Source organism: Coregonus clupeaformis, chromosome 29 (assembly GCF_020615455.1).
Source record: "Coregonus clupeaformis isolate EN_2021a chromosome 29, ASM2061545v1, whole genome shotgun sequence".
NCBI classification, from domain to species: Eukaryota; Metazoa; Chordata; class Actinopteri; order Salmoniformes; family Salmonidae; genus Coregonus; species Coregonus clupeaformis.
Window position 1 is genome coordinate 20091694 of NC_059220.1, and position 18708 is coordinate 20110401.

At 44.4% G+C, this 18708-nt stretch overlaps 1 protein-coding gene and 1 pseudogene across 1 annotated transcript; one reads left to right on the forward strand and one right to left on the reverse strand.

The window, feature by feature from the left end:
• The first annotated feature begins 384 nt into the window (after positions 1-384).
• rrh (retinal pigment epithelium-derived rhodopsin homolog) lies at positions 385-8764 on the forward strand. The gene is made up of 7 exons (XM_041854959.2): positions 385-736; positions 6295-6485; positions 7174-7273; positions 7452-7605; positions 7713-7881; positions 8101-8279; positions 8425-8764. Exons 1-7 carry the CDS (start codon positions 631-633, stop codon positions 8528-8530), a joined length of 1005 nt encoding a protein of 334 aa, XP_041710893.1. The 5' UTR covers positions 385-630; the 3' UTR covers positions 8531-8764.
• Positions 8765-9109: 345 nt separating this feature from the next.
• The window catches only part of LOC121544283, a 29907-nt pseudogene continuing 20308 nt past the window's right edge, over positions 9110-18708 (reverse strand).

The following is an 18708-nucleotide window of genomic DNA, read 5'->3' on the forward strand; positions in this document are numbered from 1 at the left end:
ATCCTGCTAGATGTCACAGAGAAAGGGACTGGGGGTTGTTATGCACAGAAACTGGTCAGGGCCCAAACTGAACCCACATATACAGCCATCCATTTGAGTAACTTGGCATAACAAGGCTCTTCAGACACAATATCACTCCACTGCATTCACAACTGCAATTGTTGCCTTATTTCTGTTCCCCTGTGCAGCTCTAATGTTTAGTCAGGACTCACGTGGGTTTCAACTCCATTATGAAAACCTTCCATGTGACTTGTAAGCCTCTCTTGTGTTCCCCCTACCCATGTTATGCACAAACAACAACCTCCCCAGTATCTGGTAATAAGGGGGAGAAAGTTCGCTCTAATCCTTTATACTCTCCAACACACACGCACGCACGTGCGTACATGCGCACACACACTATTTGGAGACTCCGAAGCTTTCCAGAATTTCCCTCATTCTCTGTATTTGGAGGAGAGGTAGCGTTAGTTTCAGCTTTCTCATTCACAGGCTCCCATCATTTTGCATGGACCACGTTTTGTTTACTGTGGACTCATATAAGAATCTGGAAGGTATCTTGCTGGTGTAGAAGATTCCTATTATTTCACTGTTAGTTTATATGGTGTTTTTCACTGAGGCAACTGAAACACTGGAATGGAGTCTGGAGTCAACACCACAGGGGAGGTCATTCCCTACGGAGGAAAGAGTGCCTTTTCACAATTGGAGCACAACATAGTGGCGGCATACCTGATCACTGCAGGTACAAATGCACTGCATAGCATCCACAACACTGTCAATCAACGTAATTATTTTAGGATAGGGAATGTCGTTTTGTCAATTGTTTGTGTGTTTGTGTGTTTCTCCGAATTATTTATAAGCTACTGTAACTGCTATGATCATTATTTTGATGATAAAACAGCTCCCTCTGTGATATAATTTAGATGATGGATTGTTGATGTCTTCTTAGATTGATTTATACAGTAATGTACACTCTTCATGCCTGACTGAATAATATACATTTGTAGCGTCTCTCCCTTGGTGTGACAAGTTATGAGAGAATTTTAGTCATAAAATGTAACACTACTGTTATAATCTACAAAAGTGATTGAGAGTTACTTCATCATGAATTGATGATTGCTATAGCAGTGGTATCACTGGGGAACCAAATCTGGTATTTTTTTTTGCAAAGGTGCAGCAACTTTATAGGTAGTACTATGCTGCCCTATAGATTCATCCTCTCTCCCCTCTGTATGGTAAATCACCTGACATGACCTCTGCACTTCATCAGTGTGTGTGGACCAACGCTGTCTCTTGTCTCTGGGTGCTGTTAGCATTTCTCAATGAGGCCCACCCCACACAGTCCTTCTCTTTCATAAGAGGCAAGTCTAGCTCTGGCACACTCTTACTGCTCAGGCGGCTGATGTCATTATGTAACAAGTAGGCCTACCAAGCAAGTGTGGCCTTTCAAAATAAGTTTTCCCCATGAGTTGGCATTAATTTACCTTTGAAACAGTCTTGCTCAACTATTGTTGGGCAAGCTTCACTTGAATGGCTTCTGTGTCTGTTATAGCTAGGCCTGAGATTCTAGTCTGATTCACCAGAACAGAAGGTGGGTTTCTTTGGGGGGGAAACCAGAAGGGACCATTTTCAAGATTAATAAAGATGACACCAGAGCCATTCAATTGAGTAGGCTGAGTAGGCTAACACCCACTTATCAGAAACAGGGGTGGATTGGCCATCTGGCAATTCTGGCAGATGCCAGATGGGCTGGACCATTTTTTAGTTGGGTGGGCTGGTCGTGAAGAATGGAAAATGAAAATAGTGCCGCGGCCAGCAGGCCATGGCCCTGTTAAGATTTTTTGTAAAAGATTTTTGCCAAATTTCTCTGCTATAATAATATACAATGAGCCTTTGAATGATCGGTTTTCTGATAGGCTGAGCTGAGGTCACACAAACTCACATTCAAAGTTTAACACGCCATTAGCAAAGAGACCAGCTCCGTCATCAATTAGACAGCCAAGATAATGGATAATAAGAAACGGAAAGTTGGTGCCGATAAACTTAGAAAGAGCACATTCTACATTGTCACCTCACTCAAAATGTCCTATTGTTGGTTGAAGTGCATTATCCTCATGATTCCTGTAATGAAAGAGTCTGCCCTGCCCCTGTGCCTGTTTTGCTGGGGCCTGCTGCTGTGATGAGCGAGGCACTCTCCTCCTCCCATGCGCTCGAGAAAAATGCATTCTGATTGTAAATTATAACATATCTAAATGCAATTGCGGGAAAAAAAACGGCTTTGGAAGCTTCTCAACGCTCAATATTCAGCTCAATAGCAACTATTTCACAACCAAGATATTTGATTTGGCTTTGAGATATAGAGCGGCACACGTGCGCGAAATGCGCACTGGCTTTTAGGAGGGCAGAGGCCTATAGGTCTCACAGGTAGTAGCCTACAACTGCAAAGTTTTTTAGGACATTACATTTACTGTTGGATGAATATATGGCTACTAGCAGTGGGTATTATATTTAGAGTTAGCAATCTAGTTCATGTGTTTTGAGTTTCTACTTCCTCAGCTGTTGAACCCCAAATTAATTAGCCTATGATTTAAGTTAGTGCACATAAAGATGTATCCAATTCATCTCTATTGAACTAAAATAATCTGGAAATTATGTAGTCCTATGTTGACAGTAAAATATAGCAACTATAGTCTAAATTTCAACCCAAAATTCATGACAATCAATGGATAAGGTTGCACATCAAAATATCTTGATTCATGCATTCCTCACTCATCACTAAGCTAAGGACCCTGGGACAAACACCTCCCTCTTCAACTTCCTGACGGGCTGCCCCCAGGTGGTAAGGGTAGGCAACAACACATCTGCCACGCTGATCCTCAACAAGGGGGCCCCTCAGTGGTGCGTGCTCAGTCCCCTCCTGTACTCCCTGTTCACCCACGACTGCGTGGCCAAAGACGACTCCAACACCATCATTACGTTTGTTGATGACACAACAGTGGTAGGCCTGATCACTGACAACGATGAGACAGCCTATAGGGAGGAGGTCAGAGACCTGGCAGTGTGGTGCCAGGACAACAACCTCTCCCTCAATGTGAGCAAGTCAAAGGAGCTGATCGTGGACTACAGGAAAAGGCAGGCCAAACAGGCCCCCATTAACATCGACAGGGCTGTAGTGGAGCAGGTCGAGAGTTTCAAGTTCCTTGGTGTCCACATCACCAATGAACTATCATGGTCCAAACACACTAAGACAGTCATGAAGAGGGCTAGACAATACATTTTCCCCCTCAGGAGACAGAAAAGATTTGGCATGGGTCCCCAGATCCTCAAAAAGTTATACAGCTGCACCATCGAGAGCATCCTGACTGGTTGCATCACCGCCTGATATGGCAACTGCTCGGCATCTGACCATAAGGTGCTATAGAGGGTAGTGGGTACGGCCCAGTACATCACTGGGGCCAAGCTTCCTGCCATCCAGGACCTACAGTGGGGAGAACAAGTATTTGATACACTGCCGATTTTGCAGGTTTTCCTACTTACAAAGCATGTAGAGGTCTGTAATTTCTATAATAGGTACACTTCAACTGTGAGAGACGGACTCTAAAACAAAAATCCAGAAAATCACATTGTATGATTTTGAAGTAATTCATTTGCATTTTATTGCATGACATAAGTATTTCATACATCAGAAAAGCAGAACTTAATATTTGGTACAGAAACCTTTGTTTGCAATTACAGAGATCATACGTTTCCTGTAGGTCTTGACCAGGTTTGCACACACTGCAGCAGGGATTTTGGCCCACTCCTCCATACAGACCTTCTCCAGATGCTTCAGGTTTCGGGGCTGTCGCTGGGCAATACGGACTTTCAGCTCCCTCCAAAGATTTTCTATTGGGTTCAGGTCTGGAGACTGGCTAGGCCACTCCAGGACCTTGAGATGCTTCTTACGGAGCCACTCCTTAGTTGCCCTGGCTGTGTGTTTCGGGTCGTTGTCATGCTGGAAGACCCAGCCACAACCCATCTTCAATGCTCTTACTGAGGGAAGGAGGTTGTTGGCCAAGATCTCGCGACATGGCCCCATCCATCCTCCCCTCAATACGGTGCAGTCGTCCTGTCCCCTTGGCAGAAAAGCATCCCCAAAGAATGATGTTTCCACCTCCATGCTTCACGGTTGGGATGGTGTTCTTGGGGTTGTACTCATCCTTCTTCTTCCTCCAAACACGGCGAGTGGAGTTTAGACCAAAAATCTCTATTTTTGTCTCATCAGACCACATGACCTTCTCCCATTCCTCCTCTGTGTCATCCAGATGGTCATTAGCAAACTTCAGACGGGCCTGGACATGCGCTGGCTTGAGCAGGGGGACCTTGCGTGCGCTGCAGGATTTTAATCCATGACGGCGTAGTGTGTTACTATTGGTTTTCTTTGAGACTGTGGTCCCAGCTCTCTTCAGGTCATTGACCAGGTCCTGCTGTGTAGTTCTGGGCTGATCCCTCACCTTCCTCATAATTATTGATGCCCCACGAGGTGAGATCTTGCATGGAGCCCCAGACCGAGGGTGATTGACCGTCATCTTGAACTTCTTCCATTTTCTAATAATTGCGCCAACAATTGTTGCCTTCTCACCAAGCTGCTTGCCTATTGTCCTGTAGCCCATCCCAGCCTTGTGCAGGTCTACAATTTTATCCCTGATGTCCTTACACAGCTCTCTGGTCTTGGCCATTGTGGAGGTTGGAGTCTGTTTGATTGAGTGTGTGGACAGGTGTCTTTTATACAGGTAACGAGTTCAAACAGGTGCAGTTAATACAGGTAATGAGTGGAGAACAGGAGGGCTTCTTAAAGAAAACTAACAGGTCTGTGAGGGCCGGAATTCATACTGGTTGGTAGGTGATCAAATACTTATGTCATGCAATAAAATGCAAATGAATTACTTAAAAATCATACAATGTGATTTTCTGGATTTTTGTTTTAGATTCCGTCTCTCACAGTTGAAGTGTACCTATGATAAAAAATGACAGACCTCTACATGCTTTGTAAGTAGGAAAACCTGCAAAATCGGCAGTGTATCAAATACTTGTTCTCCCCACTGTATATACTAGGCGGTGTCAGAGGAAGGCCCAAAAAATTGTCAAAGACTCCAGTCACCCAAGTCATGGACTGTTCTCTCTGCTACGGCACGGCAAGCGGTACCGGAGCGCCAAGTCTAAGACCAAAAGGCTCCTTAACAGCTTCTACCTCCAAGCCATAAGACTGCTGAACAATTAATCAAATGGCCACCCGGACTATTTACATTGACCCGCCCCGCCTTTGTTTTTACACTGCAGCTACTCGCTGTTTATTATCTATACATAGTCACTTTAGCCCTACCTACATGTACAAATTACCTCAATTACCTCGACTAACCTGTGCCCCCGCACATTGACTCGGTACCGGTACCCCCTGTACATAGCTTTGTTATTTGGTATTTGGTATTTTATTAGGATCCCCATTAGCTGTTGCAAAAGCAGCAGCTACTCTTCCTGGGGTCCACACAAAACATGAAACATGACGTAATACAGAACATTGATAGACAAGACCAGCTCAAGGACAGAACTACATACATAATTTTTTTTAAAGGCACACATAGCCTACATATCAATACATACACACAAACTATCTAGGTCAAATAGGGGAGAGGCGTGCCATGAGGTGTTGCTTTATCTGTTTTTTGAAACCAGGTTTGCTGTTTATTTGAGCAATATGAGATGGAACGGAGTTCCATGCAATAATGGCTCTATATAATACTGTACGCTTTCTTGAATTTGTTCTGCATTTGGGGACTGTTAAAATACCCCTGGTGGCATGTCTGGTGGGGTAAGTGTGTGTGTCAGAGCTGTGTGTAAGTTGACTATGCAAACAATTTGGGATTTTCAACACATTCATGTTTCTTATAAAAAGAAGAAGTGAAGCAGTCAGTCTCTCCTCAACTCTTAGCGAAGAGAGACTGGCATGCATAGTATTTATATCAGCCCTCTGATTACAATGAAGAGCAAGATGTGCCGCTCTGTTTTGTGCCAGCTGCAGCTTAACTAGGTCTTTCCTTGCAGCACTGGACCACACGACTGGACAATAATCAAGGTTAGACAAAACTAGAGCCTGCAGAACTTGCTTTTTTGCAAAATAGCCTAAGTCGTTAGCTTGGTGGCTCGCCCAGTGATGTGGGCTGGTTTGGATAAAATGCCAGGGCCGAATTCTTGTCCCAGTCTGGCCCTGATCAGAAAACACAAAGATCTGAGTATTTTCAAGCTTAGGTTTCTCTTCCCCAGGTGTCATCAGTTTGGCCAGCAACATTGTAGTACTGGTGATGTTTGTCAAGTTCAAGGAGCTGCGAAATGCCACCAACGCCATTATCATCAACCTGGCCTTCACTGACATTGGAGTGGCTGGCATAGGCTATCCCATGTCTGCTGCCTCTGACCTCCACGGGAGCTGGAAGTTTGGCTACACTGGATGTCAGGTTGGTGTAATGTGCGGAGCCCACTGTGTTAGTCAATGGCACTGTTTGAATGAACCTGCCATTTGTAAAACCTGAAGTAAAAAATATTTGTACGCTATGAAAATGTACGAAGTAAATTCAGGCAAACTTCATATGCTTTATATTAACTCTATATCACACAGGACAGGAAAATGGATTTATTGTTTGCTGGATTGGTTTGAACTGCCCCTCAGTGCAACAGTGTTTAACACCTCACGTGGCCAAGCCAGAAATAGCATTTCTTATTACATTTTCTAGACTTCTCTAATGATCTGAGATTATGGCGTTTAGGAGGTGCTGTGTGAAATCAGAAATTCAGTGCCATGTGACGCTAATCTGGGGCTGAAGCCTTGAGCTTGAGAACCACATATTGGACATGAGGTGGGTTGGTGAAATTGACAATGGCCTTCTGATTGGATATGCTGACCGAGGCCCAAATCCAGTCTGTGGTTATGTCTAGGGCTCCCAAGTTGCATCTCAATAGTGTAAACAGACTTCCTCTTAATCTGCTTTAGGAGATCTGAAAGACCTGGACAGGAGGAAGTCAAATCCGTGGGGGTATCCACTCAATTTCACCTGTTCTTTGTTTTCAGACCACATGAAACCAATGTTTTAATCCTGCTAAACAGATTCTGAAATGAGGGATGCTGCTGACTGTTTTCCCCTCCAGATCTATGCAGCTCTGAACATCTTCTTTGGGATGGCCAGTATTGGACTGCTGACTGTGGTGGCCATTGACCGCTACCTAACCATCTGTAGACCTGACATAGGTATTTACAAAGTCTTCTATTACTTTCCATGGATGTTTGTATTTCATCTGTCTGTAGTCTCTTGCTAGAAGCTACTATTGGCCTGGTAAAATATAGGCTAATCTCTGTGAACTGACAAGAGCCTACAACATCTGCATGACCTCTAAGCCTTTTCCCTGCTTTTCCTACTGTTCTCCAGGGCAGAAGATGACCACCCGCTCGTACACACTCCTCATTCTGGCTGCATGGCTCAACGCAGTCTTTTGGTCCTCCATGCCTGTGGTGGGTTGGGCCGGCTATGCCCCTGACCCCACTGGTGCCACCTGCACCATCAACTGGAGAAACAATGATGCGTGAGTTGGGATGTACTTAAAATATATTTGGTTAATTTCAAGGATTATATGGCATGAAGATAAAATGAATATTATGTAATTAATCATATACAGTGACTCTTTTCCAGGGGCTTTGTCTCCTACACCATGGCAGTGATCGCTGTGAATTTCATCATCCCTTTGTCAATGATGTTCTACTGCTACTATAGTGTGTCTGTCACCATGAAGAGATACAAAGCCAGCAACCGTTTGGACAGCATTAACATGGACTGGTCAGACCAGATGGATGTGACTAAGGTAAGCCAGTGTTTCTCCATCCAGTCCTGTGTGTTCACATGTTTCTTCTTCTAGCACAGTTTTGCCTCTCAATATGGTCCATTTTAACCTCACAGTTTGACTGACAGGCAGGATTCTAGGATTCTATGGTTATAACGAGCAGTAACAATCTGCAGAAGGGTATGTACAGTATATTAAATCTACATGAATCTTTCTCTCTGATCTGTCGTTGCTGGCTAGATGTCGATAGTGATGATTGTCATGTTCCTGGTGGCGTGGTCACCATATTCCATAGTGTGCCTATGGGCATCCTTTGGGGACCCCAAAAAGATTCCTGCCCCCATGGCTATCATCGGTCCTCTCTTTGCCAAGTCCTCCACCTTCTACAACCCCTGCATCTACGTTATTGCCAACAAAAAGTAAGCTTTCGCCCCTTCCTCTTGTTGATCCCACTTTATAATAAGTGACCATAATACCTATGTGTATTTAAAGTGTAATTACAGTAAAGGTACACACTGTATAGTAGTTACAACCTATTAACGTCCTTGTGGACTTTTTATTCAGGTTCAGAAGAGCGATCACAGGAATGCTCCGATGTCAAACCCGACAACGGATCACCATCAACAACCAGGTTCCCATGACGATTTCCCAGCTCCCTTTGACCCAATAAGGGAGGATTACTAGATGTTACATTCTACAATTATTTTTTCCCCCCAAACTCTCTGATTACACTTGTCATTGAGTATACTGTTAGAGGATGGGATACGTGTAAGCAAGTTTAAAAGATCCTACCCTACCAAGCTTTCTAGACCCTACCAGTGTTCATGGGAGAACAGGAAAATACTAAATTCAAGAGTACTGAGGTACAGCCCAAGTCACCCATTATTTATAGGGACCTCAAAATATACGAAGTCATTTTATGTAATTAGAGACACATTAGACGCCATCAACCTTACATCTTGCCCTACATTGCTGTACATCAAAGAAGAGTGTCTGTCCAATACCAGTGTTTCTGGACCACGTGGGTACATTTTTAAGATAGGTGCTTCTATATTAACTGGATTTTGTTTTGATATGTTGGGGTTTACCATGTAAATTGCTCTTTTTATGACATTCTAGCCATTGTCTTCCCAATGTGTTTTACTTTACTGTAATATTAGCATAAACTAACAATAAAGTATGTTTCTGTGTACACCATTATGCTTTCTTTATTTTCTTTCCTGTGGCAACACTCATCCAGACTGCAGTATTCACAGTAAGTGCATATACGCTCTTCTTTATTTCTTATACAGTTGTACATTCTACTAAGTACATACATTTGTAAACTTTGCATTATTTGAAACATTATTTAGAAATACATCTTTGTATATATAGATCAATATACCTGACACGAGATTAAAAGTAATCATGGTTATTTGGATATGACATCTCGAATTCTGTACAAGCACTTAATAAGAAATGAAAATGTGTGTGTCTAAAACATTAAACTTGTTTTATTTGTCCTTCCTTAATTTAACACAAATATACTGTAGATAATGCAGGAAAGGTACTAAGTTGATTCCACTTGAGTAAAGAGAAAGTGGCTCACTGAGTTACAATCACATCAGAAGCACAGCAGCATATCCAGTACAGAGGGACTTGACACTTGATTTAGAAAGGCAGTCCTGTAGCGTGAACTTTCACTGTCGTTGAATGAATGAATGAATGAATGAATGGAAACAGCATGAAGGTTATTTTATTTGGATTAGGCATGGGTTCTTTAGTCTTATGTTGACCTGATGTCATCAGTAGGTGACATTGATCTCCAGCCATGAGCTGATCTCTGCCTTGTTTCTCCTGACCCACTCAATGTTGTTCTTCACTGTCTCTAGAGCTTGCTGCCTAGGCATCTCCCCAGCCCCGGCATTAGGGTTCAGCTTGAAAAAGTGCTCCATCTAAAACACAAGCACACAGTCAACACGGTCAGTCATAAACCGAGCCACAATAAAAAGACACAATCCACAACATAGATCATGGTCAATCTTAAATTCAAGCATACCAATGCTAGTCTCGATTTAAGTGGTATAATGTTCGATTTACTTATTCTAATTCTATGAGTAGAACATCCCAGTTCTAACCTGCCACAGCTGTAGCTCTGTATTGTAGGTGGTGCTGATTCTGGTCAGCAGGCGCCCCAGGCTCCTGTCATTGATGGTGTATCTGTAACAAAACAAAAGGAAATTGAAAACTGTCACAGTATTCACATTATTCATTCACTCTAGGCTCAGTTGCTGCTGATTTAGTGAATTGACTTACAGCATTCCATTCAGTCACTATCACTTCAATGACTCTGGGCTCAGTAACTCTCCATTCAGACTCAGAGAAGTGACTCAGAGAATGGGCTCACCTGTTCACTAGGTAGACCCAGTTGGGGGTGACCCAGTCTCAGGCCATGGTCTTGCCGTAGCGATTCAGAGAGACATATTGGACCACAGTGAACAGATCCTGAGTCCTCACAATACTCTCATCTTTGGATGCCTCCAGTAAGCTGCAAAACAACACCATTCTAACAAGCAGCATTCTCTCAAGCCATATCTAGCTAAACAAACTAAAATGTTTGCCAGAAAAAAAATTACACACTTTTGCCAATAAATGTACAGTCGTTCTAGTAATAACTTTTCACTGGATGATGTTTAAAAGCGATTTTGAATAACACATGTAATAATTAATGTTTTTTATTTACTTGAACAGAAGAGTGATGTTCTCCACAGATGCCAATCCATACAGGAGCTTGTCCTTCTCTTGGGCCAAGGTCTCTGTTTTGTACCTCTCAAACATTAAGTTCCACTTCGCCTCAGTGCCTGAGTTCCTCATGCCATAGCGATACACCAACAGGCGCAGGTTCACCCCCACACTGCTGGAGGTCAAAGGTCATGTTATCATTAGGGCTTAGTGGGATGAACATGCTTTTAGGAATAGTAATGCTAATAAAGTAGTTAGTTGTGTCCATCAGTTTAGGGCTAACATCAGCATGTACTGCAGCTGGATTAGTAAGTAGATAATGTGTCATTTAATGATTTAATTGAAGACTAATATTTACCTGGTGTTTCCTGAGATCCATTGGTCAAATAAAACAGATGCCTCATTTAGCACTTCCTGGTCACCCATTTGGCAAGCAATTCCCAGGACTGTCTCACGCAACAGCCTATACAAAACCATGCATTTCCACTGCATTTCAGCCCTGCCACAAAAGGACCAGCTACCAACATGTCAGTGATTCTCTGGTTAACACAGGTGAGAGTGTTGACGAGGACAAGGCTGGAAATCACTCTGTCATGCTGATTGAGTTAGAATAACAGACTGGAAGCTTTAAAAGGAGGGTGGTGCTTGAAATCATTGTTATTCCTCTGTTAACCATGGTTACCTACAAGGAAACACGTGCCGTCATCATTGCTTTGCACAAAAAGGGCTTCACAGGCAAGGATATTGTTGCTAGTAAGATTGCACCTAAATCAACAATTTTTCGGATCATCAAGAACTTCAAGGAGAGAGGTTCAATTGTTGTGAAGAAGGCGTCAGGGAGCCCAAGAAAGTCCAGCAAGCGCCAGGACCGTCTCCTAAAGTTGATTCAGCTGCGGGATCGGGGCACCACCAGTGCAGAGCTTGCTCAGGAATGGCAGCAGGCAGGTATGAGTGCATCTGCACACACAGTGAGGCGAATACTTTTGGAGGATGGCCTGGTGTCAAGAAGGGCAGAAAAGAAGCCACTTCTCTCCAGGAAAAACATCAGGGACAGACTGATATTCTGAAAAAGGTACAGGGATTGGACTGCTGAGGACTGGGGTAAAGTCATTTTCTCTGATGAATCCCCTTTCCGATTGTTTGGGGCATCCGGAAAACACCTTGTCCGGAGAAGACAAGGTGAGCGCTACCATCAGCCCTGTGTCATGCCAACAGTAAAGCATCCTGAGACCATTCATGCAGGGGCGGTGTGTTCATTAGGGCGATATGGGCGACGCACTGCCAAACGGGAAAAGGAAGGGATTTTTTTTCTAATCAATTATATCACGGCAACAGTAGTTATCAGTGTTCTAATCTAGACGTCTGATCTGCCACTAAATGTCCAATCAGGCTAAAGTCGTGCTTCAAATGGCCCCGCCCCTTTTGGGGCGATTTCAGTCAGGTTGAAAATCGCCCAGGAGTCTCTCATAGACTATCATGTAAAATATATATTTTTTCAAATATCAGAGCTTTCAATACAATCTCTATGGGTTCGGGAGGGCTTGCACTTACGCGCTTTCGTCATACGTAACATAAGTAACCATGAACATAACTAAGAAAAGAGCGGGTAGCAGCGTCAATCAATTCACGTACAACTGTCAAGATGGCTAGCTTTGCGAGGCAAAGATGAAACTGAGGGCTCCACCAACCCTGGTATTTTTCTTGGACTTGTCAACTTTGTGGCACAATTAGATGAGGTGTTTGATGACCATCTTAAAAATGCTAAAGTTTTCAAGGGCACATCAAAGACCATTCAAAACGAGCTACTGGAGTGTATGCTAGCGGTCATGAGGGAACATATTGTGGAGGAGGTGAAGTCGGCGAACTTCGTAGCTATCCAAGCTGACGAGACCACGGACGTTTCTACACAGACACAGCTGGTGCTTGTGCTGAGGTACATAGATAGCAACCACAAAGTGCAGGAGCGCTTTTTTGAATTCCTTCCCATCTCGGAATCAACCTCAGTCTCAATCGCCAGTGTGCTTTTGGAGAGACTGAACGGTCTTTTGCCGACGACGAGAAAGTCAAACTCATTGCGCAAGCTTACGATGGAGCCAGTGTGATGAGGGGAGAGAAGGCTGGTGTGCAGCAAAAGGTGCGTGAGCATTTCAAGAATGCCCATTACGTGCATTGCTATGCGCATCAGCTGAATTTGATCATGCAGCAAGCTAGAACAGTTTCAGTACAAGTAATGTAGCCTCTCTCTCTCTTTGTCCCTCCCTGTCTGTCTCTTTAACACACACACACCCAAATCAGTTCACAGTTGATGTTGTTTAAAATAGTTATTTTCCATTTTTTTTAAAGTTTAAAAAAAAAAAATCTGTTCATGTTCATTTTTACAAATCTATACAATTGGCCAGAATATGGTTGTTCATATTTACAAATCTATACAATTGGCCAGAATATGGTTGTTCATTTTTACAAAGCCATACAGATAGCTGTGTTTACCTTTTCTAGAAATTATTTTCAAATTCTGTTTTCAGGCAAAATGTCTATCACTGTTCATTTTCACAAATCTATACAAGAGGGCAGAATATGGAAGTCTATAAAAATTTCTTATTACCAATAACTTGCATCAATGTTTTCAGTAGCCTCTATCAAAAGCTCCTGCTTGCTTGTTGTGAATTATGCTCAGGTGCACATATTTCCAATTCAACCATGAGGCCTTTTTGAAGCAAGTAATGTGTATATCAGTATTGACTTATATGCTGCCCCTGTCTTCATGTTGTTGCTGGACATATCTTTTTTAAAATGTGTGTAGGTCACCTAAATCATCAGAAAAATTGCCCCCCCTGAGAATTTTTTCAGGAGCCGCCACTGCATTCATGTGTGGGGTTGCTTCTCAGCCAAGGGAGTGGGCTCACTCACAATTTTGCCTAAGAACACAGCCATGAATAAAGAATGGTACCAACACATCCTCCGAGAGCAGTTTGGTGACGACCAATGCCTTTTCCAGCATGATGGAGCACCTTGCCGTAAGGCAAAAGTGATAACTAAGTGGCTCGGGGAACAAAACATTGACATTTTGGGTCCATGGCCAGGAAACTCCCCAGACCTTAATCCCATTGAGAACTTGTGGTCGATCCTCAAGAGGCGGGTGGACAAACAAAACCCCACAAATTCTGACAAACTCCAAGCATTGATTATGCAAGAATGGGCTGCCATCAGTCAGGATGTGGCCTAGAAGTTAATTGACAGCATGCCAGGGCGGATTGCAGAGGTCTTGAAAAAGAAGGGTCAACACTGCAAATATTGTCTCTTTGCATAAACTTAATGCAATTGTCAATAAAAGCCTTTGACACTTATGGAATGCTTGTAATTATACTTCAGTAAACCATAGTAACATCTGACAAAAATATCTCATAACACTGAAGCAGCAAACTTTGTGAAGACCAATACTTGTCATTCTCAAAACTTTTGACCACGACTGTACACGAGTGGACTACTCTAGTCCTGAAACTTCGTCAGGGAGATTCCCCCAAAACACCCCACCAGGGACATGGAGCTAAACAAGGTACATGTTTTAGACCTATTCTCTATTTTACATTATTATCTCATACGTACAGGTAACTGCCAAAATAACCCTTAAAAATGAATTTGTTGAGGCAAACTTTGTGTCAAATTTGCAATGTTTGCCACTAGTGGTGAATCTGCGGCAAACCTTTGGCAACAATAATATTTATTGGCACTAGTGCCAAACAGTTCGCCAGAGGTTTTTTTCTGGCAGACAATTCTCTCAAGATTCAATTTGAATCTGTGGCAACAAGTTCCAAGACCAGTAACCGTTGATGACCAATCAGGGGGATTAGAAACATCTGTTGAAAAATGGAAACCTAGCTAGCTAGCTAGCTACCAAAGTTGTCCGGTGAGTGTCTAACTTACTAATTAAACGTCCAAATAAACTTTAACAGTTTATTAGCTAAATGATGCCTAGTTAGCAATGTCATGTTTTATGGGATAGAGTGAAACATTTTGTTGATACCAGTTTCAATCTGTCAGCGCCACTGACTGGCTAGTGCTTAGCTAGCTAACGTTAGCTATCATATTTTTGCACAATTAATGTGATAGGTAGCTAACGTTAGCTAGCTAATGATTTGCCTAAACACTTATTTTTTGGTGAATACGTTGCTGTCTCAATACCAATATGCATGTCAATATGCTAGTGTCACGGTTCAGTAGCATGTTAGCTAGCACAACAGCTAAGCTAAGGTAGCAACAATATGAGTTGATATGACATCAAAGCAAAACTGATGGATAGATACCCTTTCCCAACCCGTGGTGTTAGAAGAGGCTGAGAGGAGGATGCATCAACACCCTGAAAATATGTTTGTGATGCAATCACTCATAACACTTTTTTTTTTTGAGTGATAAATGAGTGTATTGTCTACAAGATTGATAAAGTAAGCAAATGCATGTATTCTCAAATGTAGCCCATACATTCATTCTTTGTGACAATTATATTTTCATTGCATTAAACTAGTAGTAGCTAGCTCATCTTGATCATGTTGTTACTTCTCTCATCCTAGAAGCAATCAGTTACAAGGCAAAAATACAGATTGAGGCCTTCAATCAAACTGAGGACAGAGAAATGTGTTTGCACCAGACAGGTCAAGGTTTCTTGCATGCATGGCTTTAAGATATGTTACACTCAAAAGAATGCTGGGTTGTTTGGATGACCCAATTGCTGGGTTGCAGGTATGGGGTCAATAGTTGGGTTGTTTTCTGTAAAAACAGCTGTCACACCCTGGCTCTGGGACTCTATATGTTGAGCCAGGGTGTGTTCATTCTATGTGTTCTGTTTCTTTGTTTGGGTGTTCTAGGTTGTCTGTTTCTATGTTTGCCTGTGTGACTCCCAATCAGAGGCAACGAGTGTCAGCTGTCGGCTGGTTGTCTCTGATTGGGAGCCATATTTAAACTGTATGTTTTACCTTGGGTGTTGTGGGTTTTTGTTCCGTGTCGGTATTTGTTTACCGTGGACTTCACGAGTCGTGTTTTGTTTGGTATACTTTAACAAATTAAAGTCATGTTTGTTTCACACGCTGCGCCTTGGTCTACTCACTCCTACGACGATCGTGACAGAAAAACCCACCATAAAAGGACCAAGAAGCGTGTCCAGGAGCAGGCAGACTGGACATGGGAGGAAGCGCCAGGAAAGGAGATGGAGAGGCTGGCGATGGCCCAGGTGGGCAAATCGTGGTCCTGGGAGGACATGCTCGGGGGCAAGGGACCTTGGGGTAGGATTAAGGCCCTGGTGAGAGAGGAGCAGCGGCGTCAGCAGTGCCATCGTCGGACGGACGAGAGGCACCCCCCAATAATTTTTTAGGGGGGCACACGGCATGGGGCGACTGGGCAGCAGGAGGCTGCCACAGGGGCGAAATGGGAGACGAGGAGAGAAGGCCACCGGGTTACGGGAGCCATTGGCGAGAGGAGGGAAGGAAGTTGTAGAGGCACGCGAGAGGTACTGAGGTGTAGTGCCAGTCCGGTCCGGCCCGTTCCTGATCCCCGTTTAAGGCCAGTGGTGTGTGTTCCCAGTACGGTCCGGCCTGTTCCTGCTCCACGCACCAAGCCTACGGTGTGCGTCGCCAGCCCAGTCCGGCCTGTCCCTGCTCCACGCACCAAGCCTACGGTGTGCGTCGCCAGCCCAGTCCGGCCTGTCCCTGCTCCACGCACCAAGCCTACGGTGTGCGTCGACAGCCCTGTCCGGCCTGTCCCTGTTCCACGCACCAAGCCTACGGTGTGCGTCGCCAGCCCTGCCCGGCCTGTTCCTGCTCCACGCACCAAGCCTACGGTGTGCGTCGACAGCCCAGCCCGGCCTGTTCCTGCTCCACGCACCAAGCCTACGGTGTGCGTCGCCAGCCCTGCCCGGCCTGTTCCTGCTCCACGCACCAAGCCTACGGTGTGCGTCGACAGCCCAGCCCGGCCTGTATCTGCTCCACGCACAAAGCCTACGGTGTGCGTCGCCAGCCCTGCCCGGCCTGTTCCTGCTCCACGCACCAAGCCTACGGTGTGCGTCGCCAGCCCTGCCCGGCCTGTTCCTGCTCCACGCACCAAGCCTACGGTGTGCGTCGACAGCCCAGCCCGGCCTGTCCCTGCTCCACGCACCAAACCTACGGTGTGCGTCGTCAGCCCAGTCCGGCCTGTCCCTGCTCCACGCACCAAGCCTACGGTGTGCGTCGCCAGCCCTGTCCGGCCTGTCCCTGCTCCACGCACCAAGCCTACGGTGTGCGTCGTCAGCCCAGCCCGGCCTGTCCCTGCTCCACGCACCAAGCCTACGGGGTGCGTCGCCAGCCCGGCCCGGCCTGTCCCTGCTCCACGCACCAAGTCTACGGTGCGCGTCGCCAGCCCGGTCCGGCCTGTTCCTGCCACTCGCACCAAGTCTACGGTGCGGCGTCGCCAGCCCGGCCCGGCTCGTTCCTGCCACTCGCACCAAGCCAGGGGTGCGAGTCGTCAGTCCGGCACAACCCGTGCCTGGGTCATCGGTGCCAGATCAGGTACCGCTTTATTGCTCCCCAACGGAGCTGAAGCTAGCCGCTCCTGCTACGTCCCAGGTCAGCTCCAGCCAGCGGAGCCAGACTGGACCAGGGGCGCTATGGGGGGGTTCATTGGAGGGTGGTGGTCAAGGCCGGAGGCAGAACCGCCGCCGAGGAGGTATGCCCGCCCAGCCCTCCCCTGTTTTGCTTTAGTTGAGGCGCGGTCGCAGTCCGCGCCTTTAGGGGGGGGTACTGTCACACCCTGGCTCTGGGACTCTATATGTTGAGCCAGGGTGTGTTCATTCTATGTGTTCTGTTTCTTTGTTTGGGTGTTCTAGGTTGTCTGTTTCTATGTTTGCCTGTGTGACTCCCAATCAGAGGCAACGAGTGTCAGCTGTCGGCTGGTTGTCTCTGATTGGGAGCCATATTTAAACTGTATGTTTTACCTTGGGTGTTGTGGGTTTTTGTTCCGTGTCGGTATTTGTTTACCGTGGACTTCACGAGTCGTGTTTTGTTTGGTATACTTTAACAAATTAAAGTCATGTTTGTTTCACACGCTGCGCCTTGGTCTACTCACTCCTATGACGATCGTGACAACAGCAAGGTTGGGTTGTTGGTGCTGGGTTATTAAGGTTATATTATGTCAGTGCCATATTATTTTAGCATGTAAATCTTGGTGGGGCAAACTCAACCATAAAAAATAAAAATAAATGTATGCCAGCAAAGCCACTACACAACACTAAACAATACATTATGGATATTTGTACCAGCCAGTCAGGGTGGCCATGTCCTCGGTTTTCCCGCAAATTGGGCTACTTTGAAAACAATGTCACGGGTGAAAATGTATTGGTTGTGGGTTTTTGGGCAAATTCTAAAATGCATTGCATCCGCCATGGTATTAATCTTATTCATATGTGTATATATATGTGGGTGTATATTGATATATAAATATATATTGATATTTTAGAATAAGGCTGTAACCTAACAATGTGGAAAAAGTCAAAGAATCTAAATACTTTGCGAAGGGAAAAAAGTATTTGATCCCCTGCTGATTTTGTATGTTTTCCCACTGACAAAGAAATGATCAGTCTATAATTTTAATGGTAGGTTTATTTGAACAGAATAACAACAAAAAAATCCAGAAAAACGCATGTCAAAAATGTTATAAATTGATTTGCATTTTAATGAGGGAAATAGAGTGGGGGGAAAAAAGTATTTAGTCAGCCACCAATTGTGCAAGTTCTCCCACTTAAAAAGATGAGAGAGGCCTGTAATTTTCATCATAGGTATACGTCAACTATGACAGACAAATTGAGAAAAAACATTCCAGAAAATCACATTGTAGGATTTTTAATGAATTTATTTGCAAATTATCGTGGAAAATAAGTATTTGGTCACCTACAAACAAGCAAGATTTCTGGCTCTCACAGACCTGAAACTTATTCTTTAAGAGGCCCACTGACAAAGAAATTATCAGTCTATAATTTTAATGGTAGGTTTATTTGAACAGTGAGAGACAGAATAACAACAAATAAAAAAATAAAGAAAAACGCATGTCAAAAATGTTATAAATTGATTTGCATTTTAATGAGGGAAATAAGTATTTGACCCCTCTGCA